Below are 25703 nucleotides of genomic sequence, written 5' to 3'. Positions count from 1 at the left end.
TGTGCACCTTCTTCATAAATGAAGCTTTTAAAAATTGGGATGAAAGCCACACTGTGCAAGTCTGACTACAGGGATTCTGTGCCCTTGGCAAATGGCAAATGTTGATCCTCAAAAACCTGCAACCAATTGAAAATATTTACTTAAAGAGTTTTCTGCCCCTAACAGGCTTACTGTATTTTCATCACATCTACCTTTTCTGTTGGTAACAAATTACCCTGAGACATCAAGGCTATAGTACCTTACTTCTCAGTGTATTAATTCACAAGTATTAAAAGTCTTAAAAATGCTAAGATATAAAAAGTAGACGATGTAGAGAGGATTTCTGTTCTCACTTAGGATAAACTCTTGGTGTGAAGTGACATTTCAGCAAACTCTATTCTTGATGTAAAGTTAAATTTCATAAAACTACAGGACTGCATGTAGGACATAGCTGTGCATCAGATCAAGGTTCCATATCTAGGCCTGCCATTAATCTCCTGTTGACTTTGCTGAGTGAATTATTTCCTCTATCACTCTGTATCTAGTGTCTTACAAATTGGGTTGCAAGCTTTTGAAGGATGATTATTCGGTACAGGATACACTTTCATGTGCGGCAGTGGGGGTCTTCAGCATTAATCAAGTCATGTCCTTTCCTTGGCCATATTGAACCTGTAGACTTTTTCCAAAGCCACCTGCACTGCTAAACTGGTGAGCATCCAATGTAACACTGAACTCTTTATGGTACAGAAGTTCAAGTCTTTCTAAGAATCAGTCTGCTGACTCCTTGTTTTCCTTTCATTCTCATTTCTTTTTTTGGTCAGTAGGAAGGGGAAAAAGAAGTAAGGGTGTACGAACAGGAAAGTGCAGAACTGTCCTGCCAGACCTCCTGTGTTTGGTATCCACAGAAAAAAGAAGATCTGTGAAGTGGCTGTCAGTAGACTTAACCTTAAGCCTGTAAAGTCAACAGAGCTTCCAACATCTGGATTTACCTGCCTATACTATAAAAATACAGTGCTCCAGTCATTGGGTGGTATGGATTTGAGGGGGACTTTCACACTGATCTTTGGTGTTGTAAGGAAAAGTAGTAAGTCACAGTAGACAGAACTTACACTTTTGTACTGTACAAGGTACAGCTGGACAAAGGTATAAGTTTGGGACCCCAGCTGCTAGCATAGTATCAACACTCAGTAAAACAAGCACTATGATATGGAGAAACAGGGTGAGATTTTTAAAAAAAAGGTAAAAAAACCCCTTCAAGGACCAAAACATTACTGTTACGTTAGGCATGGCACAAAGAGGTATTAAATATTTTGAATTTTACAAATACCTAAATTCCCTTTGGGAATCTGGGAAGGCTATATAATTTAATGTGAAAGAAATGTGAATCCTGCCAGCTTCACTGACTTGTGCATCTTGACTTCTTGGAACTCAGAATTTACACTGCTGACCTCTAGTTCAGCAGGATTTTACACCTTGCATATTGTTTTCCTCTTTCCTCTTATGCTGGCATAAGCCTTTTTGGAAAAAAATCATATTTCAAAAGGAAGGACTGCAAAGCGGTTCACCAATTTTTCTCATTGAAACAGTAATGCCTTCTCACACACACAACCAAACAGAAAGAGCGTCTCCACCCGAGAAATGTACCTGTGCATAGCAGTCTCATATTTGCCAAACTTTTTGTTTGTTGAATGAAGAGTGGACTATGCTGATAGTAGTGTAGCGTTCACTCTGTGTTCTCAAAACATGAATACCCTATAGTTGGATATGGCTATAGCTTTCCACCGTGTCTGTGTGAAATATCTGTTATCCAGCCATTGGAAAAGAAAAAAATTGCCCTTTAGAAATTTTTTTAATGAACTCACATTCAAGTTCTGCCTCTCAGAGAAAATGTTGATCAGAGCACATGTTATAAAGAAAAGCAAGCTAAAATTTGTTATGCATAAGCACAGAAGAAAAAACCAAATACCTGTCATTGACTTTTTATTGATTTTCCTGTAAAGCACGGTCTATGGAAAAATAGATAAGAGCATTACTAATAATTTATAATAGCCCTGTTCAAAGAGACAGCACAAACAAATTGACAAACACAACTACGAAGAGAATATTGCACATGGGAGACATACTATGCTCACTGCAAGACACTGCCAGCAAGGCATGAGAAACAATATGTAATGAAAGAGATCACTGTTCAAGTCAGTTCAATGTGTCACTTATTTTAGAGGCTGTACTCTAATAAATTCAAGCAGTATCATATAATGATACAATATCAGTACTGCAACATTACTCATTACATCGACAGAAAATACTACAGGATGAACAGTCAAGAAATAAAAAACTCGTGTATTAGGAGATGCACTGCCTGAAAGGAACTATGCATACGCATTCATTACCATTGCATGTATGAAAATATTATACTGAAAAACTCAATCTATCTCATTTTTATGCACCTGATATATCTAACTTTCAGAGGAAATCTTCAAATTCAGAGGAAAGCTGTTTCATAAATATATTCATACCTGTGAAATTTATAGACACTTGGGAACTAAGAATTTGCCTTAGTGCTAGTTGGGCAGCTTGTATAGCTAGTAACAGAGAGAGAGACAACACACAGAGACACACTATTTTATAGGCAAATAAAATCACAAATGTACTTTCTCATGTTGGCAGTCATATATTGCACAATGTTGGAACAAAATGTTAAACATGACACCAAATTACAGTAACTATTACCACAAGTTAGATATGCAGAGAACTTAGAATTACAAAATAATTAATCTCTAAATAATTCAAGAACATGGCTACTTCATTCACTTGTACATAGTCGCCACAATTAACAGAATTGCAAGATAAAGTGAAAGACACACATGGAACCTGTAATAGAACTGTATTTTAGACAATGTTAAGAAAGAATACCTTAATATCCATAGAAAAAAAATAACCTGTTGCTCAATACATAAAGGTCTCCGTTTTCTAATATGATGTGTACAGTTCTGTATTACATATTAAGCACTGTATTTTTTTACTGAACAGTAATGAAGAGAAATGAAGTTTATTTCATTATTCATTTTTCATTAGGCAGTAAGCGATCTATATAAAGCTACGCAAAAATATTTTTATAGCAGGCTATTCATCAAAATATGTCTTTATTCTCCTTAGCAACTAAGACATCTAAATTAATTTAGTTGTTTACATTTAGGCAATTGAAACTAAACTTTTAGCTTCAGGTCTTTTTGTCACATCCTGCTAAGGAGGGAGGAGTGACTTAGATTCGCTAATTCTCTTGGTTGGAATAGGATATACACAATACCGGTCTGTAGGTAAACAAAGACTTTTATTCCATAGTTCGGCTCATTGGTAAATAATTGGGTAGCACAAATGCTTATTGCTTGCCATGCATATGAAGTTTTATGCCTTGCATTACTCACTAGAAAAAGGTAAAAGAATACGAGAAAAAGAGGAGGAGGGGGAGAGAGAAAAAAAAAAAAAAAAAAAAAGAGATCAATCACCAGTCCTGGATCCAGCATTGGGCCTGCCGATGGGGACAATGTTTCTTGCAGGAGCGCTCATCCAGAAGTCCCTTCTCTTATTCTTATTTCCCTCCCCTAAAATGGCATTTGCCTTCCTCTTTTATTCTTATCCTCTGGTGTGGACCATCTCTTATTAAAATAAGCCCTGTTTGCCATGTAAATTAGCACACATGCTCCTTACAGGTGTGAGGGAGCAAGTCTTTTTGGTCTTAATATTCAGTCGGTGGTCATGATCTCCCCCTGCTACATTTACCTTTCCTCTAGCTACTGCAGATTCCTGATGACTCCACTACTTCTTGGGCCATTATTCAGCCTTTATCAGGCTGTTACTTCTTATCAGTCTTTAGTTTACACAAAGTAACCTTCCCTTTGATCTTGCCAGTGTTTGAGACCTTCCTGCAACAAACTCAGAGGATCTCCACCCCCTACTCCTTTAAAGAGTTTTGTCTCCTGCTGTTCTTCACACTGAGTTTCCTTGGTTTTTCTGGTTGGTCTACTACACTTTTTCCAATGAGAAGTCCTAATGTGAGTTCTTCTATAGAAATCAATGTGTTTGATCACATGAATAAAGATTCCTTATGTGATTAAACATATGCATGACATGATACATATCGTGCAGTAAATGCATGAGTGTCATTTTACTTTCAGACTTAATAGTGTCTTGTTAGAGTGAATTGGTCCTTAAAGAACACTACAAATATTAAATCACAAGTCAACTTGTTATTCCAGTTAGAAGTAAATACATGGCCTAACAGGAAACCATATGTCATTCTGTAGCACGAATATTTCACAAAATGTCTTCATATAGTTGATCTAAAAATATCATCTGTATTTATTAATACTTCAATATTTCAACCTTTCAAGTAACTTATAAAATCAAACCACAATTTTATTTTCTACACACAGTTTGAAAAAAGGAACAATACATCATTATTCTCTCTAGACACCTTTGGCATTTCAAAATTTAACAGTTTAAACATTCTTGAAGAAATCTAATGATGAAATAACTTTGCATAGGAGAGAGGGCCAATATATTTCTGTATATACTGTCAGTGGTTGCATTACAGGATAATATATATAGACTTTGATAGTAATGTTCAATTAGTATAGTATCTTAGTTCTGCAACATTGCTATTGCATCAAACAAATCAGATAATTGTAGGGAATGTGAATGTTAATTACCTATTCTACAGAAGTGTAGAATTACTACAAAATAATAGCAGCATATTTCGTTTTGAAATGTAATCAGATTGTCAACGTTAATGTTTTCTACTTTAAATGTGTTCAGAGGTATGAAATTCTGCTCTCAGTTATACCATCCCATTCTAGTGATTTTAATCAAGTTTTGTGCACAGAAGTGGGGTAGCATGTAGCATGCTATTTATCCCATTAAACTTCTCCAACACTTTGTGTCTTCTAAGATTTTTAATATTTATTTTATTTAAAAGATTGACGGTCAAATGCCTAAGTTTTGTGTGGTTTCCCTCTGTAATAATGGAACAGGAAACAGGTCAGGAAATTCAGTTACATATAATTCTGCAAGCCTTTCAAGAAATATACAGCTTTCTGTATTGGAGCGTATCTACAGACAAGCTGAGTAAGTTAGAAGCTGTAATCATCACTTGTTCTTCATTTTTATGTGAAAATCTCATTTGTACTAGTTGAGGCCCCTGTATATCTCCAAGAACGACAAGTTTTTCAGTTAATGTCTAGAATGTTTTATAAAATAGTATTGTGTTTGTGCGTCACCACAGGTATCACTATAATAGCTGCATATTGGAGGAGGGACAATAAAATTACTACTGTAAAACAAACTGATTTGTTTATGGAAAAAAGAAAGAATCTTTTTTTTTTTTCATTGATTTGATAGATTTATTAATTTTTTCCCCCCTCTTCCTGTAAAAAAACTGGGGAAGTTTCAAATTTCTAAAGATGTTATATAATTTTTTTAGGAAGTAGCTATTTAATACTATAATCCAGAGGCAGCACCTGTCTCAAGTAAGTCCTGAATTATTGATTTGCAAGAAGCTGAGATGTTATGTCAGGAGAAGAATCACAGAACACATACCCTCTTTTTGGAAGCATCTGCCACTTTTCAGCTATTGTAGACAACTCTGAAAGACCTCAGGTCTGACTACTTACAGTTGCTATTATTGTTTACTTTTAAAAAAATGGTGAAATAAAATGATTTTTCCCCTTTCCAACAGCTTCCCCCTTGTAGCTTAAAAAGGAGGATAAAACGAAGTTTTCCAACTCTTTGGAATTGAAAATCTGTGAATGGAAAAAAACTTCTCAAATTTCTGTTGACATTCATGAATTATAGTTGATATTTTTTCCCCAAAATGTTTTGACAAACCTCCATTTTCAAAATTAATTCACTGACTTCACATTTCATACAAAACTTACTTAGAGACATATAAAAATGCTTCAATTCTGGAAAAATCATGCAAATACTTTAATATTCATCTCTAGATTTGAACATGCTTAAAATGAAAAAAAAAATCAACTGTTTCTTGATTTGCAACAAACCCAGAATATACACAGGCTTGATGTGTAAAAGTTTGGGGAATATGGATACTACAATGAAAAAATGATTGGAGATTTTTTGATTTTGAAATTAAACCAAGAACAACTAGTACGAACTCTTTAGATTTAGGTTGGTGTAACTGGGGGCAGAGTTTCATTCTAGATTCTTCTTGTTCTGTGGAGCTGCTGTTTTCATTACAAACAGAGGTAAGGAGATTTACAGGACTAGTGATGTTTAAGGATGAATTCAAGCTTAAATACTGTATATTTCTGATCTATCATATCGATGACAAATTCTTGCAAAGTAATAAATATTAGGTGAAGGTGCAGCTAATAAAGTCAGAGATCCTAAACAGTGCAAATATAAGTAAGTGCAAATACAATTTAATACAAGAAAATTAGGACTAAATACATATTCTGATTCACTGATATAAAGGTTTTGCTAATTAAGCAGGAGTAGCCTGAAGGTATGACTTGAGTTTGGCTATTTTGTTAGAGAAGAGTAGAACCTGACAAAGCAGTAGTAATAACTAATTGTGAACATTCTTTTGGATTCCACAGGAAATGCAAATGTCAAGTTTTAGAGATAAATTCATTTTTAAGTATAAGAATAATAATTTTGTTTCTCACAAATTCAGGCATAACCCAGAGACACTTGTAAAATTAAGAATTCTATATAAAAATAGAAGATTGGATTTGCACAAAAAGATACTAAGAATTTAAGACAGACTTTGGGAAATTCATATATATTAAATGAAAATCCAGTGCAGAAACATACAGAATATGAATATTGTGATGCTTCCCTGTTCTACCAACACATTGGAAGTTTCACAGTGAAAATGGATTTTTATTGTTGCAGATTTCTCAGCTTCTTTTTTTAATTATTATTACCTGATATTTTGAAATCATTCTAAAATCAAAACCTAGTTGCTTGCACACATATTTGCAAGTCTTTCTATACATGTATAACACTGTTTTGAATTTCATTATATGATGTATGGAAATAAAGAGATGCCAAAGGTCTAACATTCTATGTAATAGTTTGAAAAAAATGACCACATTAGTACAATGCTATTTGCTTACAAGATGTACAGTTCCACCAGAACTGAAACTGGTTTTGCATATTCAAATCATGGAACGGTATAAAACCACACACAAAGAAATATACTGTACATGTGCAATACATCATTACAAATTAAATTGTTTCAAAACCTGATTACTTCCTAAATATTAACTCTATTAGTCTATATTCTGAACTCACTAACCCAGAAGTGTGGTTTTAATAAAAGAAACACTGCTCAGAAAACATGGTATCAATAAATAGCACTCTGACACATAAGTTCTAAGTCAAAGTAGTATCTGGAAAGCATGGTTATAATAAAATACTGTTGTGATATAACTGTGCAAAGGAGCATTAAAACCTTTTGATTTCATAATCATCTGCCTTCTAATTCAAAACAAAAATATTTTTGTAGTTATTTGAAGTAGTAGTCCTCTATTTATTAATTTCTCAGTTTGGTTGAGAGCTTGTAGTATATGCTAAGCAAGTCCATAGGGACTTTACTCATACTTTAACTAAACTCCTAAAAATACAAGTTTATGATCCAAACCCAAACATCTACTACAGTGCTAACAAATATTAGTCTGTCATCACATCACAGTTATCCTTTCTGGGGAGAGATGTGGAACAGACCCACTTGTTTCTTCTATAACATGGCTTTTCTCCCATCCTCTTCGAATTCTTCTCAGTTTCCTATTTACACATGGCAAAAGTAAAATGATCTTACCTAGAATTACAATGGAAGGCAGAACAAGGGCAAGAACAAAATTTGGTGGTGTATAAAATCTGTAATACTCTTCTTCAAAAGCTCTTTTCCATCCGTAAATCAGTACATGGAAAGTACTTATGAGTAGAGCAACGTATCCAAGTGTAGACTTTGAAAAAAGAGAAAACAGGGAAAAAAGAAAAGATAATGGTACTTGGTCCTTCATCCAGCAGCTCTAACCCATTACTTTAACATTTCTGTTAGACATCATATTAAAATCTCTTACCTATAATCTATTTTAAATTAGCAGTATGTGGTTTTAAGTTCACATGTTCTGGACTGAACTGAAGACTGATTTACAACATATCTCTCCCAACACCTACAGGTAATAGTCAAAGCTGAAATGAAGATGATGTTTGCCCAGCTTCTACGTAATGGAAGTCAACTTCAGGATATGTAAGCAAATAAGGCACAATCCCAGTGAAGTTATTGGAACAGTATCAGTTGTGATTGGAAATTAAGTTCCCCGTTTCTTAACTGTGGGGGTAGATCACTTCCAAGGTTCATGATTATGGAACAGTGCAATTCTGCTGGAAGAGATCTGGGCCTAACATTCCAGATTTTTAGTATTGAGAGATGCAGTTTGCTTCTTCCTCACAATGCCCTACATCCACTTGTCTGAAGTTACCATAAAACATCCCTTACCTTTCTCCATCAGCTGTTGCCTACTCGTTAATGGGAATATCTGGACTGCAGGACTTGGGTTTAATGGCTCAAAGCAATGATTCAGTTTTTCATAAACAGGCAGTGCCAGATGCAACATGAAATAGAAGGTTCCCACAGCACCCTGCAGAGGCTTTCTTATCACGTAATTCAGAGCACTGCACAGAAGGTAGTGCTAATAGGGGTCACTCACCATTTCTGTGAGTCTGCCCTTTTAAGTACCCTATAGTTGTACTGCTCCACAGACTTGAGTTAAATATATTAACCTTTACTTTCCCAAACCATGGTAAAAAAAAGGACTACTATACTTTGAATTCTGGTGGTGATCAAATGAAAAAAAAATTTTTGGCCAAAACTGATGTAATGACTAACTTGTAAATTTTGTAGAAACATTTGTAGAAAATCATCAAAACAAAGAATGCATATTAAGAAAGGTAACTGGCTACCAAAGTTTGGTTTAATTCCAGTAAACAGAAAGGCAAACAAAAATGCAGCCTAAGTGTCTATAATAGTTAGTGAAAGAATTAATTCTTTCTACTTCAAGATTAACCAGTTTCTAGGGAAAGGAAAATGTCTGAGCTAATACCATTTGCAAGGATTTGCAGATGATAATGGTACAAAAAGGAAAATACTTCTGTTAATTTCTAGAGATAGGTATCATGTTTTTTAACTTGCAAATATTCATGCATTTTCTTGCCAATGATTTCAGAGCCATGTTGCTAGGTTTTAGATATGCTGTGCCTTTTTTTTTAAAGAACAATTTTCTCCCAAAATATTCCATAAGAAACAGAACTATCAGATAGCCACTTGTGGATATCAAAATGGCATATGCAGTATCTGCATGGAAGTTCTGGTAAGAAACTTGGACACCAAACAATACTATCAAACCTGATATTTGAATATGTTACTGCAGATTTTTGCTGGTAGGACTGTCCTGAATTCATTGCTGTTACATCACTGCCAGCAGCTAAAAGGGCACAAGTGAATAATGTCCCTCATTTCTTCATCAGGCTTACTGATGGAAACTATAGCAATTCTTGAAAAAGAAACAGGAGGGAAAAGTTATACAGCTCTTCCCAACTTTTTCAAAATGATTTTTTAATGCTTATTTAAATTCCATCTGCAAACTACAGTTTTGAGACATCTATACCCACCTTTCTATGCAATGGTCAAAATGGAAGCTAAGTAGTACATCAGTACATTTATCAGTACATTTTCAACAGCACAAGGACAAGAAAAACATTTGATGCACTTCTATTTTTGCCCTGTGGAAAGTGCCATATGCTTCTTTGAAGTGCTGGTAGGGTGTGTGCTAATATGTACTGGACCATTTCAACCTCGTCTAAAAATCTGACCACAAAAACATTCCTGGTAGGAGCTTCTGTCAGCTACTGATGGTATTGTCTTCTACCAGGCCTTTAATTGCCATATTTCTGTGCTGTACTTTTGACAGTAATAACACCATTTAGCTAGAAAGAGGATGTCCTGACATAAGTTAGCATTCTGCAGTCTTTGGTTTGTTTAGTTAGGGCAGATCTGCACTAAAAAGTTCCATTAAGAGCACTTATCCCAGCTTGCAGCTACTGACAATGACTTTTCCAGAAGTACAGGCAAGACTGGCTGCATTTGCTACTGAAGTAAAACCCCACTGCAGGAGGCTATGTCAGTATGAAACTTCTGTGTTTGTTAAAGACTTGATTTTTCTGTATCTGCAGATGTTCAAAGACCACAGCAATGGCTGCACAGTAGTAAAATGAAGAAACTCAAAACTGACTGAAGCAGGCTGGCACAAAAAGACATCAGCTAGTGCAGGAAAAGGACTGTTGGGCAGCTGAACAGCAAAAATAAAATCAGTTGGTAGCACTGGATCATACTACAAATCTTGGCCAGTGGTAGTATCAGAAAACCATATTCCAAAGCTGACCACCCCTATGGATGCTAAAATGAAGATATTTCAATTACTCAAAAATAAATGATGATTGTGCTGTGTGAGTTATTAATTGCTAGAAAGCAATCTGTTCAATACTGGAAAGGCGAGAGAACTGCTATCATTCAGTATGCAAGGCTATTTTCTTCTACACAAGTCTATGACTGGACCATCAGTCAGTGGAGGAGGGAATACATGGATTAAAGAGAATGGATTTCCTGAAATGTAGTTGGGCTTCAGATGGAATACACATGTTGCATTTCTGTCATCCTTTCCTGGCTTCTTAAGACACAAAAAAAGGGATGAGTATTTCTACAAGAGCTGGAAGATCACTTACACTGATGTTACTCCAGGGAGACCAGGAGAGACACAGGATGCTAACTTCTTCAAGAGCAGGGGACTTTTGAAAGAAGCAAGAAGGGATACTTCTCCTTCACTGTAAATTCACATTGGTGAGTGAATAGCATTATCAGTTGTAAATCTCGGGAACCCTCTGCCTAGGCTCTAGGATGGCTGCTGGGAAAAGGGGAAGAACATCTTTGGTTGCTTTCCTTATCTTCCATAATATAGTGTTTCCTGAAGCCAAGTAATAGATCAGCACATTTCCTATGGACTCCCTAAACTTTTAGTTTTTCTCTAAGTCTTCCACATTTTGGTTTTTTTCCTTCCTGATCAAAGTCAGTTTTTTTATCCAGTGTGGGAGATTCCCAGCCAAGGCCACTGATAAACTGGACAAGCTGGCATTGTTTGGAGAAAAAAAAAATGCTAGAGGAGTGGAAAAGATGCAAGAGAAAAATCCCTGAAATGTTACCTGGAAGATGTACGTATATATAGTGATACAAATCTGCTGTGGAACAAATCTGCTTCAGGAATTTCTGCCTTCACAATGATTGAGTAGTTCCAAGCAATTTATAATTTGTGTATAATACAAAGGTATTTTCCAAAGCCTACATTTATGCAAGGTATACTTCAGAGTCCCTCAGTAACAGGGTATTGCTAAACTTATCAACAGGCAGTAGCAATTCTGACTGGAATCCTACCCATAAACTTGCTAAATACTCAGGTCTCATTCTTCTTTACTCTGCGGAAAAAGTATCCTGTTCTTGTGGGAGAACCAAGGCAGGGCAGCCCTTCCTCAGAGTGTGTGCACAAAAAAATCTTTAGTCATATTGTCTCCAAAAAACTTTAGGATTGTGCTAGCAGACAAAAGGAATGTCTACAAAAAGATCAGCTTCCTAGTATGCAAACAGCAGATTTGCACTGACTTTAGCTAAGAAACATAAAGCTCAGCTTTCAAAGCCAGTTTGCTCCATCCATTGCCACTTTGAGTAATATGCTTGGGATTTGAACTGGAAAACCAAAGCACTAGTCATTTATGTTTACATTATATAGTTGCAGTGTAATGTCCTTCAGAAGACTGAAGGACCTGGTGCAGCACTGCTTGCAGACGTTCTCTATTTCCACATATTTCGTGTGAACGCTCAAGGACTGGTTTCAGCTCAAGGACTGGTTTCAATAAATGTCTTTTCTGTTTGCATTGTGTTGGTTTAGGCTAGTTATTCTGCCTGCTTTGACAAAATCAATTTTTTTTTCTATTTCTTGCCCATGTCTACCTTTATTCCTTAACCAAGTATGGTTAGGAGAGAAGAGTACTGAAGTGGTGATTAAGAAAACTGATGCATTAATCAGCCCCAGCTTCTTCCCTGCTTCTTTCCTCAGTAAGCTCCAACTCTGGATCATGTTAAGATGCCCCCAAAGTTTCATGCAAAGTTTCCATCACTTAGGATATCCTATTGAGCAACTTCTTTGTCTCATTCTGTGGCTCCTTCATCTGGATATTGTGAGTGTTTCTCTCTGTCATGATGAAGTAATCAGATGTTTCTTTTGCACAGTGCAAACTCCCAAGTTTTCTGCTGGTCTCTCTCCTGGTGGGGCTGACACAGTCATTTCCTTTTGTACCACTATTCAACCATCTCATATCTCACTTCCTTCATATTCGTAGTCTAAGGGAATGAGTGGAGCCTGCACTGCGTCTGCTCTCAAAGTCCTTTTCCCTTGACTAAGCAGGCTGGAATTTTTGGGGCTGCTGATGCCTGTGTTGTGAAATCAGGCTAGGTAAGATGGACACATCTCCAAAATAACTGGGGATATCAAAGACAGCAATGATTTCTGGGTAAAAACATTCTCAACTGAGGTCTGTTGCAGTATTAGGAAGACTGTGGTGGAGGTCTGTTTGAACCACTGTAGGTTGGGGTAGCTGCTGCTCACGGCTTGTACTACTGGAATAAGGCTAGAAAATAGTCTTTATGTTTATAATTTGTTAATCCTAAACTCAGATTTTCCCAGTTGGACTCAAGACTGAATACGTTCTAGCTTTAAAACTCGTAGAAAAGGCCAGACTCTTATTTTGATGAAACTACTTTTACTAAGATGAGCAAGCAACAGTATGTTGTTCTCAGTGGGAAATGCTGAGGTGATAAACTGTCTGAGAGTGCTAACTGACTGATTCTTCATCTGTCAGATGTGAAAAAAGTTCAGCAATTATTGTAGCAAATAATCTGAGATTCAGGACTAAAGCTAGAGACACACTGTTTTTCCCAGCTAAAAAAAAGCAGCACTGAGATGATGGCCTAATAGTTCCACTGTTTGTCACCCTGACTTACAGAAGACTGAGAAAATTACATTCAAATTCATTTCATCATATTGCACTTCAGTAGAAGAAAAATATAAAAGACAGTAAGTATGACCTTTTATCTGTTTGACTTGCATACGGGGTTCAATGAAGCTTGTGCAGAAATGTAGACTCCTTTTACTTTAGTGAGGGATCACTGATAGTCTGTTTTCTGACTGAACAAAGCAAGAGGACTTTTTTGCAGGAGAGCTAACTAAATGAAGAACAACATACATCCTGAGAAGTAATTAATGACAAAGTAAAGTACCTTTAATGATCTTTAAGGGAATCTTCAGTAGTTCAATATTTTTTGTGAATAAAAACTGTAAATGATTACAATTATCAACATCAGTTCTTTTCAGCATGTAATGCAGTATCAACTGTAACATACCCACAGAGCAAACAACTTGTTTCCAATAAAATTTCTTAAGATAGTGACAGATGATTCATTAAAGTTCATAGTTACTTAAATTTGGAACTATTTTGACTTTATTTACAGTGGAAATAGCTGCAGTAAATATGACACAATAAAAAATACCCTTGTAGGCACATTGCTGTGATTATTGTGTGGGTTTTGACTCAGTCACGCCAGCTTGAAATTTGAGTAAGGAAAAATAAGACACAAATGCTGGGTTCATGGCTGGAATTCATTACTGGATAAAGGCATCACCTCACAAATAAATACATGTTTTTCCCTTTTGCACTAATGGTTTACATCACTCAACAGCAGTACTATTGTTTCTGCACAGAGAATTCTAGATGGTAGGGATGTTGTAAAAATACCAGATGGGTATTCACTCACTCTTAAGGCTCAAAACCATGAGTGAGAATAAACACTTCTGTCAGGGGACTTCTAATTTGAAAAATTCTTCAGAAAACTTTTTGTAGGCTTGCCTGGAGTGTTCCACCAATGGAAACCCTAGGGAAAGGGAAGACTTGCAGACAGAAGACTTCAGACTGCTACAGCCAAAGAAGTGTTCCCCATCACTCCCTTTAAAATGTCTGTAAACCATGAAGTGCAACTCAAGCCCTGAAAAGGAAAGTGCCTGTGTTCTGAAGGTAAGAATTTGTAAGCAGGGATAGGACTAAGAATTGAACAACATTATTACAGTGTTGGAAAAAACGTTAATCAGAAAAGACTAAGTTAAAAGTAGAGTACTGAATCCAAAGACAGAGAACAAACCAAAACATAATAAACCCCAAACCTGCATGTACACACTTAGGAAATTTATCACAAGACCGAATCCTAATAAAATGTCTTATCACTGACTGCTACCTAAAATTAATAGCAACTTTCTTTGAAAGCTAACATTAAGCTATTAAAGCATTTATTTCTCAGTATTTTATGCTGCTTAGGTCTGCCTGTTGTAGACATTCATCTGAGGAAGGAGGGCAGCAAAAGGCATGCCAGGACCTGGAAAAGCCTCTGTTTTTAATAAACAAAGCTTCATGTTTTACTAATGGGTATTTTCAGCTAATGGAAATAATGCAGTTGAGAGCTGTATTAATTCCCACACAGTGGAGGGTAAGCAAAACTGAATTAATGACACCATGGCTGTCAGAGGGCTGTGCAATAAAAATCCTGCAGGACAAATTAAGTCTTCAGTTTTAACAGTTGTGTGCATCTACATACAGTAGTCTCTCATCAGTATCATTGCCTTTAGCAAGTTTGTCCAAATTTATCTAATATAAATTTAGCAAGAAATTCTAACAATGGAAAAATAATAGATAAGTGCTCATTTGGTCTTAGCTCTGTTGGTTATTTAAGACCAAGAAAGGTAAAATGCAAATTTGTCTTCTAACACTCATGAAATGGTTGATGTTCTTTCATGGCAATAAATTTGCTGACTGAGGATAAGTTGCTTTTATTAACTTAACCAAGAGGAGGCGGGGGGGGGAAACTCTTATCATGTCGCAAAGTGCTTTTGTTCGTGAGCATGATCATGATCATAATCATTATCATCAAATCAACATCATCTTGTCAACAGCAAAACCCCCTTATTTAAAAAGTAACACACCTGAATAAAATTGAACTCCCTCCAGTTTAAGGCACTGTTTACTGAAGGGATGGAAGTTACTGCCAGCAAAGAAAGCAATCCAAGACTCATTATTCCAAAGGAGATATACATTTCAATTCGCCACACTTCTTCTTCATTCCAAGAATTTTCAACATTTGCATGAACCTGATGAAAGAGCAGAAAGCAAGCACTTTATTCTACAGAATATTAAAATACCAACAGAAGTTATTTTGCTGAGCATAAGTCTACAGTCACAGGACAATTATATAATGGGGTCAAATATTTCAGAGGTTTCCTCATGTCTTGCAGAAAAAACAACTATTTCCTTACTGCTGGTATTGGTTCTTGTTAGATTAAAAGTATGTTCAACATGGAAACTTAGGTGAGTTGTTAAAAGAAAATGTAACATTATATACAGTTTATAATAATTACATTATGAAACAGATAAACCTGCAAATTCCTATATACTCTAGTGAGTAACTGTGTTCTTCTGACCCTGGAAACTTAAATTCTGTAATAAATTGGGTAAACCTGCAATGTGGTTTTAGTTGTTACATTTAGAAATAGCTTAACATTATCTTCTGGTTTTGCTTCAGCTCCCTATGCTGAGTCCAAGTTATTTTGCCTCTTTCACTGTTGCATCAGATACATCCGAGATTGTTCTCATTGAAGAGCTTTACTAGAAAAAAAGAAATGGTCCTTAATGATTAAAAGGCTTGGATATTCAACTATTTTTCCACCTTCAGGTGAACTACTGTGATATGGCACGTCTTGAAAAAAGTTCGCTAGGAATATTAGCAATTGAGAGTTTTACACTATTATTAAACCCAAAAGAATTTCGTAGTAGAAGTATCAGTGGGTCCTTTACTAGTACTAAGTGTGAAAAATTAGTTTCTTGCTGCTTTTTACAGTTTTGCTCTTCCTGCCTTTCTCTGAAGTTCAATTTTTCATGCCAGCCCTTTTACAATTTGTAGACTCGATCCCTGTTAAATTCTTCCCTTTGATTTGATTTCCTTAGTTTTTTTCTTTCTGTTCCATTTCTTTCTGTTTCTCTTTCCTGCAGATTTTATGTGCTGAATGGCAATGCTGCTCTTCTGACAGTGCTGCTTTTCTGCCACTTCAAAGGTGACAGTAAGCTACCTCACTGACAGGAGCATCAGACCCTCTTCTAAAGGATGACAGATTTGTCAGGGATTGTTTCAGGGTTATGCAAGACCAACTGCTTCTGGGAACTGTGAGTCAATCTCTATTGCCTGTAGTAGATGATGTTCACAGACTTTTTAATAAATAAAATATTTTTACCACTGGCCCAAAATGTTACAAAGTAACAGCATTTTCATTTTGTAAACATAGATGTATCTGTAAGCATTATTACGGTATCTGCCTGTATACTTTTCACTTTTGTAAATACACTTACGATATACATACTTTCCCCATATATTAAGTATACATAAAAGAGAATATACCTCATATGCCTCAGAAGTTTCCTGATGTTGCTCTTCTCCTGTCTATCCTACATTCTCCTTGTGTATATTACTATCAGGGATTTAAGCAGAACACATCCTTGAATCCTCCTACTACACCAACTTGACTGCAGCTTGATCCACAGGGTAATCACAATGCACAGATGTTTCTTTTAGTCTCCCTTCTTATTTGTCACTAGCTATGCATAAGGTAACCCATAACATTCTCCACTAAAAACAGTGGAATAGATTAAAATTTATATTCATGAGCCATATGCATACAGCCAAGGCATTTCTGGCTTACTGAACTAAAGATTGTCTTACCTGCTGAAACGCCATATTGAGGAACAAGTATCGCTCCGATCTCCTCATAGGTAAGCAGAGGCTGTATGCCACATGCACTGTTGCAAAGAAAAAACTGAGCAGTCCAAGCTGCTTTCGACACTGGAGCCAGTTGTCCAGCCAAGGTGGAAATCGCCTATACTTAGTACCATAGTAAAGCTGATAAGCAGCTGCAGTAAGTCCTGATAAATACACTAGAGAAAGTAAAGTGATAGCAACAATTGGCAGAGTCTTGTTCACAATCTCAATGGGGATCTTGTAAAAGTCACTCTGCTGATTTTTCACGTATGGATGGATTACATCTCTGACGAAGGAATAGATGAAGAAAAACATTGCCAGGCTAATGGCAATCACTACAGGCCCCTTCCACAGTGTGAACAGTCGCAGAGGTAAGTTTTCAATCTCCCTTGAAGATGACAATGCCCCCAAATCAATAGGAATAAAACTCAGTTGACGGGCAAGCTCAATAACTTGATGGCGAGCCTGAATGTTGTTACTGCATATATAGACCTGTTGGGAAAGTCAAGTGAATTGTCTGTAGTCAGAGAAAGAGACTCAAATGTGAAAAAATAAACCCAACCCAAACCACAAAAAAACCTTAAGGGGCTCCAGGTCAAATCCACAACACGACTGCTAACTGTATACTGTTATCCCAGCTTATATCACTAAAATGAGAATGAAAGCACATACAAATCCAGCCAAAGTGAAAATATGCACACTAATTTAGCAGCAAAGTAAACAAAACAAAATTGGCTTTTTCTTGGAGCTGTCTGTTGGATACCCTGGTAATCTGCACACTGAACCCCCGCCCTGACAGCCCCCCCCCCCCCCTCGAAATACCTACAGGACTGGATTGAACTTGAAACAATGGCTAAAAGCATTTCAGAAAATCACAAGTGTCTCAAAAAAAAAGGAATCTTGAACAATGACCCCAAACCAGCTGCAGAACAAATAGAATGCAAAGCAGAGAACTCTGTAATCTCTCCTTCTATAACAATTTTAGCTTAATTACACAATCCAGATTTCCACCAAAAATGAATGTTTAACAGAAAAGACAAAAACTAGCCAAGTAAGAACTCCTTACAGACCAGTTTATTACATAGTGAAAGAAATGTGTGCTACAAAGTACTTTGAAGTTCCTTTAAAATTTACAGTGGGCTATAGTTTGCCCAACACTGTTTGCTGATCATCAGAGCAAGCATGATCCTTTTGACAGAAGTTTATTACTTACAGTGTAGTGCCATTCTGAAAGGAGATAAAAACAATACGGTGACAGTATTTTTAAAATTATGCTCATTCTGTATCAATTGCATTCCATTTAAAATCTACCTGAAGTGCCAGAAAACTCAACTTAGTCTCCAGTAGTCATTTCTCATGCATTTCTCAGAGTCCATAAAGCTGTGAAGGGCTAGGTTCTTGAGTAGGCTTAAATCCTTTGTATCACTTCAGCAAAGCATGAAAAACATACAGCTGCCTTTCCCATTGCAGGATGGATTTGTGGAGTATATCAGGAGGAATTTGAACATGATGTTCCCAAGGAATCCTGGATCAAACAAATGATCACTTGGAAACACATGTGCCACTTTTTACTTCCTCATATTTACGAGCTTGGGGCATTCTAGAAGCTAGATAATTTATTTCTTTCACTTTGCTGTTAGGTTGAATGCAAGAATTTCTAGAACAGCTGACTCCTGAGCCCTGGGATCAGGACCTGAGATTTCTGTGAATGTCTTTCAACAGTTCACCCCACGTGAACCAATACTGAAACTGAAATATACTGGGAAAGACTGCCTCTACCCTTGTATACAGCATCAGGATAAAAATAAACGTATTTCCTACAGAAGACATTAAGAGCCAACTCCTTTTCTCTGTCTGCAGTCATCTAAAGGTCAGCTGTCTAGTCTAAGCTAGTATCCACACTACATTTGCAATCTTTAAAGTTAAACAGACATCCCAGAGTACAATTTGGATTGCTTACTCTGTATGTCTTACAGTGGGATGAATGAGATTCTGGAAGTGTTATTGGCTATTAAAACTAAAGGCCCAACATTTAAGGTACATCAGGGAGAATGAATCTAGTGAGTTCTGGCTGCTTACATTCCGTTCCTGTCATTTTCATATCACAAACAAGTTAATACAAATACATTTACCTGTCTGCTGGCATCCTTTGGTCCTAACTGCAGTGACCAAGCTGAAACGACATTGAATCCTTTGACAATCAGGGAATCTGGGAAAAGTGATGCCAAATACTCTGCATTGGAGTCTGGATATTGGTCTACTCTTGTGTTATTGCTGACATCAATCAGAATTTTACCAGCAAGTAAATGTTTGAGGTCCCACAAAGAGGCGTAATGTTCTCTGTGTATAGCTACAAAAATGATGTTTGTTTTTGCTACTGCATCTTCATGGTGAGTGACATCAACCACATGGGGAAAGAACTCAGCAGCAAGTTTAGGGTTTCTGCTTCCTACGACCACGTGGTACCCACACCTGATAAGTCTAATTGTCAATGACTTAGCAAAGTCTCCACTTCCAATGATGCCTATTGTGATCTTACTGGCATCCTTGATACCATTGGCAACATTTGGTAGAAAAGTTTCATTGAGATTCTTCGGACTTCCCATCATAGAGATTGATTCCATACTTCCAAGACAGCAAATCTACAATGATTTCTTCTGGGGAAAAAAAAAAAGAAAAATAGAAAGCAAGAGAAGGAAAAATACAGCATCATACAAATTTATGAGACATCAGAATCCATAAACAACTCTGGGAGCAAAATCTGTGGTTCTATGTTTCATGTTATATTTTCTCCTTAATAAAGTACGCGCTAATCAATTTTGTCTTGCAATGTGTCACTAATACAAGGAGAAACAGAATAATTCAAGCACTTCAATAATACAGTTACAGAAGTAAACAGTATTTTTTCTATCTTCTCCTATTGCCTATCTTCCACAGCCCTGAAATACAGGACCACAAGAAAACCTTGTGCTCTTGAACTAATGGTCAATGTAATAATGAGAAGAAAAATGTAAGGAAAACTGGGTAATTCAGGAAAATATTAGAAGGTAGAGATAGCTGGTCTGTGACTGGCATAAGGACAGTGAATTTGTGTAAGCTGAATTCCATTAAAAGGTTATGCAGGTTATTACCACAGCATCCTACATTGGGCAGGAAGAAAAGGATGCAAAAGTCTCAAAGCTGCAAATGTCATGGCTACCACCATGACAGACATCCATCTGACATACTCACCTGTCAGCCTGCGAAACGGGCTGCCTGCACAGATTCAATGGCAAAGACAACAAGGGAAATTTGTCAAGGCCTATTCATGAGATCACTAATGGCACTGGTAGGTCAGATTGCTAGATCTGGCCATGGATGTATAAGGATTAACTGTGGGTGCAAAGGTAAAGGATTCAAGGCCATGGGTCACAAATACACTTAACAGAATTCTCTGACTAAGCAGAGAAGATAAACCCTGGAGACAAACACATGGGACAGCATTCCACAAAAACCTAATGGCAGGAAGAGATAGATTTCATGCAATAGTAAAAAGGAAGAGAGTTTTAGGACTCAAATTCAGTGCAATAAAGGAGGCTTTGAAGAAGAACAGACGGTAAGGCTCACAGAAAATTAAATGAAGTACTGCTACAGCTTTGGAGAGAAGAGGTCACACAACCACAGTAAAGCTGTAACAAAGACAAAAAGACATTAAAAAAAAACCCAAAATAACCCCCAGGAGGGAAACCCTCACATGAAACCACAGTTATGACCTACGTGGTTCTGCACTGTAGAACAGGAATGAGTTCTGAAAATGAAGCTGTGAGGAAAGGCAGGCTAAGAAGAGGCAAAGACAAACCGTGAGACTGCTGCCTTGGGAGCAATCAACAACAGACCACATAGAAAGGAGGTGCTGAACGAACCTCTTCCTGAGCCACCATCCGAGAAGTGCTATGATGGTAACTAATCACCAGTGGGGGACTTTACCCAGCCACTGACTAGGAACACAGTATGTGTGGTGAAAAACCTCCCACAATTAAAAGCAGCTTGTGTTTCAGAAATGGGAGGAAGCTACCAGAAGAATGGGCACCTTTCATCTCAGCTTTGACTAGAAGGGAAAAAGTCACTGAAACTGGACTGAGCCTCTGAAGTTGGAAAGCAGTATGTGGAAGTAACCACAAAATCAGTGTTCTAAGAAAAAATGCTAACAGCGAATCTTTCTGGCAGAGGCAGACCACATAGATTTTTATGTATGCACTGAAAAAACATTGACTTCTTTCATACCGCCTGACCAAAACACCAGTACTTCCTGTGCCACAATAAGTTCACGTCCAGGAACATAATGAAATGAGAATAGCTGTATTTTGATCACATAGGAGATGTACATCAACTAGATATGACCGCACACACACTTGCATCATGCATTTACAGGGGCCCATTTCAGTTCATGCCATGCGATGCAAAGGTGCTGTAAAACTTTGGCAACAGAAAGGGAACTGCCATCAGGAAATGGGCTACCAGTACCATTTAACCACACTGCAGCTTACTTTCAGTTTTTGTCCAAAAGATCCTCAGGAGAGTGGGCATCAAGGATTTGGACATGATTAATCAGTCTGGTGTGCTGACTTTGGCCAGAGTTTCTCACTGCTTGTTCTAAGGAAGAGTGTAATGTAAAGGAACAGAGTAAAACTAACAGATTTCATGAAAATCCCTCAGGGAACAGGTAGACATGACCCTTGGGCAAATATTCTAAGAGATGGGGGACAGCAAAGAGCTGGCAGTTACTGAAAGGGACTGTATTAAATGCACAATATCAATTCAGAAGAAAAAGAGTGTGTAAGACTGTTTTAACTGCATCAGGAGAGCTTTAATGACCCCAAAAGTCACACAAAAAGTAAAAAAAAAATAAAGGGGGGTGTGCATGGCTAAGGAACAGTATAAAGAGACAGTGCTATCATGTAGGGATAAAAACAGAACAGCAACAGTACAGAAATTAGTTATAACTAGTAAGGACATAAAGGGTAACAAGTAAAGGTTCCATAAATATAATAAAAGACAGAAGGCAAGGTTTATAACTTAAGAGGAAAAGGAACAAATAATGGGTGACACAAAGTAGGATGTGTTAAATACTTTCTTTATTTCAGCCCTCAGCAAAAAGGTTAATTGTGAATAGATATTTAATGAAACTCCTTTTACAGGGAGACAGAAGGGGAGGTCAAAGTGGAGAAAGGTAAGTTAAAAGCAAAGGGTAAAGTTAAAGGTAAGATAAAGATTTTCAAGTCAGCAGACACTTATGAAATCCATCCTTGATGCTTAAAATGCTGATTGAAGTGACATCCTGAGAACTCAAGAGAGGACATGAGAGCAGGCTAGCAAACACTTCTGAAAGAGGGGAGGAGGGGAACTGAAAAAGCAAAGACATGTTAGCCTGACTTCAGCCTCTGGGCAGATTTTGCATCAAGTTATTGAGCAATTGATTTGTCAATAGATGGGAAGCAGATAATTAAGTAGCAAAGGCGGGTTTTTCAAGGAACAGAAAAACAACATAACCAACCTTCTTTTACAAAATATGTGGCTTCACAGATATCAAAAATAATAGAAGTGAGACAAATTTGACATTTGCCCTTAGATAAGCTAAGAAAACAGTACAGCACTAAGTCAGCCAGAAGGTGACACAGACGTGAAAAACAGCTCTTTGAAAAATAACTACTCGACGAGAAGGGCGAAGGCACAGACAGCCGGGCACCCTCTGAATTTGTGGCCACCCGCTCGGGCGGGAACTTACGGGGTGAGGGCCGAGGCGCGGGGCGGGCCGGGCGGCGGCTGCAGGCCGGTGCCCCCTCGGCAGGCTGGCGGGCAGCAGCGCGATGCGCGTATCGGCCCCGGCGGAGCTCGGCGGGGCCCAGGTCCTGGCCGGCATCTCCAGCTGCAACGACAACATCGCCCGTGTCAGGAGCCGCGACCCCGCCGCCCAGCCGCTCGCCGCCCCGGCCGCCTCCGGCCCCCACGGGCAGCGCTGCCAGGCCCGGTCGCCGCGAGGCGGAGGCGGCCCGGCCCCGCGCCACCGCCAGGCACCAGGGCGCCCCCGCGGCCGCTGGGGGCCGGGCCGCTCCCAGTCCCCGCCGCCCAACCCGCTCCGGGGGGCTGCCGGCTCCGCCAGGCCCGCCAGAGCCCGCGCGGAGACGGGGGCGGCCGCGGCGGCAGCCAGCGCCACTGCGCTGGGCAGCGGGGAGCCCCGCGCGGGGCGGCGGCGGGCGCGGCTGGCCTGAGGAGGCGCCCGGCGGGGATGGGGGCCGCTCACCTCCTCCCGCCCGCCAGCAGGACCGGCACCGCCGCTTCTCTTCCTCACGCTCCGGCCCCGCAGTGGCGGGCGGGCGGGCGGGGAGGCGGCGCCTCCTCTGCCGCTACGACCCGCCCTCTGCGGCCGCTCCGTAGCCTCGGCCGGGCGGCCAGCGGCGCGCTCCCCCGGGGCTGAGGCGGCGGCGGCGTGACAGCGGCGGGGGTCGGCCGCCTGCGGGGAAAGAGGGGCGCGGGCGGCCCCGCGGTCTTCTCGGCCCCGGTCCCTGCGTTCCGGCCACAGCCCCCTCAGGCCTGCTCCACGCCCCCAGCACACACAGACCCAGAGCCAGGCTCCCGCCGACACGGCGCGGGGTGCTCGCCGGTCCCCCGGGCGAGCTGACGGCCCTGAGGGCAAAGCGCACCTGTCTGCCCGGGCCCTGCCCGGCCTCGCCTGCGCCGGCCCAAGTTTGTCCTTCAGCGGGAACCCGCCTCCGGCAGCTTCTCCTTATTCTTTCCTGGCAGAAGGGGGCTGCAGGGCCATGGGCGAGGAATCGTGTAGAGTTGCAGAATGATTGGGCTTTGAAGGTCATCTACTTCAACCCCCCCCCCGCAACGAGCAGGGACACTTTCAATTAGAACAGGTTGCTTAGAGCCCCCGTCCTACCTGACTGGATGCTTCAAGGGATGGAGCATCTCCAGCCTCTCTGGGCAACCTGGTCTACTGTTTCACCACCCTGGTTGTAACAAATTAAATTCGGGGGGGGGGTGTTGGATGTCCCTGCAGCCCAGGCCAGCCTCCCCAGATGTGGGTAGTGGGGAGGCTGCTCACCATGGCTGCTGAGTACCTGGTGTACTCTGCACAGGTAGGAGTTGTGTAGAGATTTCAGTGTTACACAACATGAGAGGACATACAGGGTTCAACCACAGAAAAGCAAAGCTCAACCCCAGGATCTGAATTCTACATTCCTTGGCCAAGGAAATTTCCAGTTGAAGACAAATGCAGCTTTTTCCTGAAAAGGTGTAGCTTCTGATTTACCAAATAAATTCCATCTTTCATTAAGGTGTCCTGTATATATATCATAATGTGTATATATAACCCTCAACCCTTTGTGTTTAACATTTAAAGCTGACCAACACATACAATGATGTATTTCTCTCATGTTGCACCAAAAAAATGTGCATACACAGATGATTGAAAAGGAGCCATATGAGCATAGTGAAACACTGAACATAGCTGTTTTCATCCTTTGTGCATTAACTGAGGGCTTAAACAGAATGAACCATATTATATATTGAAACAAATGCTTGAATTCATTATAATTAACAACCATGCTGTAGGATTTGAAAACAGGACTGAGAAACTTTTCTGTCACAGTTCAGAAGCCATTTCACCCTCAATTATTAAATTAGTAATTTTCCTGATATTGAAAACATGTATATTTAAATTATTTTTTAACTTGGTAAACAGGTGCACAGAAAACCTCTTGTTTGATTTTCTAAACTGCTTTTTCAGCTCCCAGATGGTAAGGACTAGGTCAATCTCCACAGAAGTCAGTGGAAAGGTAAGCTCCTTGACAGACGATTCAGAAGTTAATTGGCCTTTTCCAAGGTGAGAACTAGCATTTCAGCCCTTCAGTTTCTTGTTCTATTATTCTCATTATTTGTGCTATCAATTCAAAGTCCATCAACCAAGGCTTTTTTTTTTCTTGTAGCCCATACAACTGAGTTATATGAGTATACATAAGATCTCAAAATTTTAGTCTAACCAACAAACATATACATAAAGCAAAATGTTCTTTTCCCTGTGACTTGTGGCTGATTTTCCTTATATGCTACTTTATGTGTCTCTTGTAAATATACAAGTATTTACATTAAAACAGACATATTTAGTCATGAGACTAACTCATGCACCTCAAAATAATAGTGCATCATACATAAGCAGATTAGTCCCAATCCTATAGTTCTTAATTGAGTTGAATTATAGCCTTAATGGGAAAGCTATGAATCTGAATGTTTGTGATTGCTTTCCTATAGGATATTTTATATTATTACTGCAGCATAAAGTCATGAACAGAAGACTCAGACCTTTGGGAGATGATGCATTAAAATATTTGTGTTGATTTTGTAACAAGGCAAGGGCTTTCTTCTTATGCAGATAGCATATAGTTAATGATCCTTGAATTCTGTTGTTTCTTGTGCTGTGGCTTGGCCTGCGATTGCTCACTAGCTACATTTTCTGTTGCGAAGGCAGCACAGGTTCAGTCCTACAGCCTGTGCTATGTAGGATGTGCTAGCTTTGACCCTGGTCCTTCATGTTTAACCCACCTGGCTTCCCACAGATATCATTCAGTGTCATTTCTCAGTTACATTGTTCATTTCTTCTCCAGTTATTTCTCCTCTCACTATGTGCAAACCTACCTAGCTTTAGCCTTTGTGCACAGGGATAGATGAGGAAATTTTTGAGTCACAGTCATTTACCAGGCTG

General features: G+C 39.0%; 1 protein-coding gene across 3 annotated transcripts; it reads right to left on the bottom strand.

Annotated features, from left to right (window-relative positions):
* Nucleotides 1–3291: 3291 nt before the first annotated feature.
* Nucleotides 3292–23356, bottom strand: STEAP2 (STEAP2 metalloreductase). Of its 3 annotated transcripts, none has more exons than XM_037385804.1 (6): nucleotides 23241–23356; nucleotides 22725–22865; nucleotides 19093–19617; nucleotides 16925–17452; nucleotides 15138–15302; nucleotides 3292–7967 (listed from the first exon to the last, which is right to left on the bottom strand). In XM_037385804.1, exons 3-6 carry the CDS (start codon nucleotides 19582–19584, stop codon nucleotides 7683–7685), a joined length of 1470 nt encoding a protein of 489 aa, XP_037241701.1. In that variant the 5' UTR covers nucleotides 19585–19617; nucleotides 22725–22865; nucleotides 23241–23356; the 3' UTR covers nucleotides 3292–7682. The 3 variants fall into 3 exon arrangements, with proteins under 3 accessions (XP_037241701.1, XP_037241702.1, XP_037241703.1); XM_037385805.1 differs by having other exon boundaries at nucleotides 7659–7967; nucleotides 22494–22865; XM_037385806.1 differs by having other exon boundaries at nucleotides 7659–7967; nucleotides 19093–19614.
* Nucleotides 23357–25703: the final 2347 nt, after the last annotated feature.

This window comes from Falco rusticolus, chromosome 4 (assembly GCF_015220075.1).
Source record: "Falco rusticolus isolate bFalRus1 chromosome 4, bFalRus1.pri, whole genome shotgun sequence".
Classification (NCBI taxonomy): Eukaryota; Metazoa; Chordata; class Aves; order Falconiformes; family Falconidae; genus Falco; species Falco rusticolus.
Note: the sequence above shows the minus strand (reverse complement) of the source record. Positions and strands in the feature narration are given on the sequence as shown.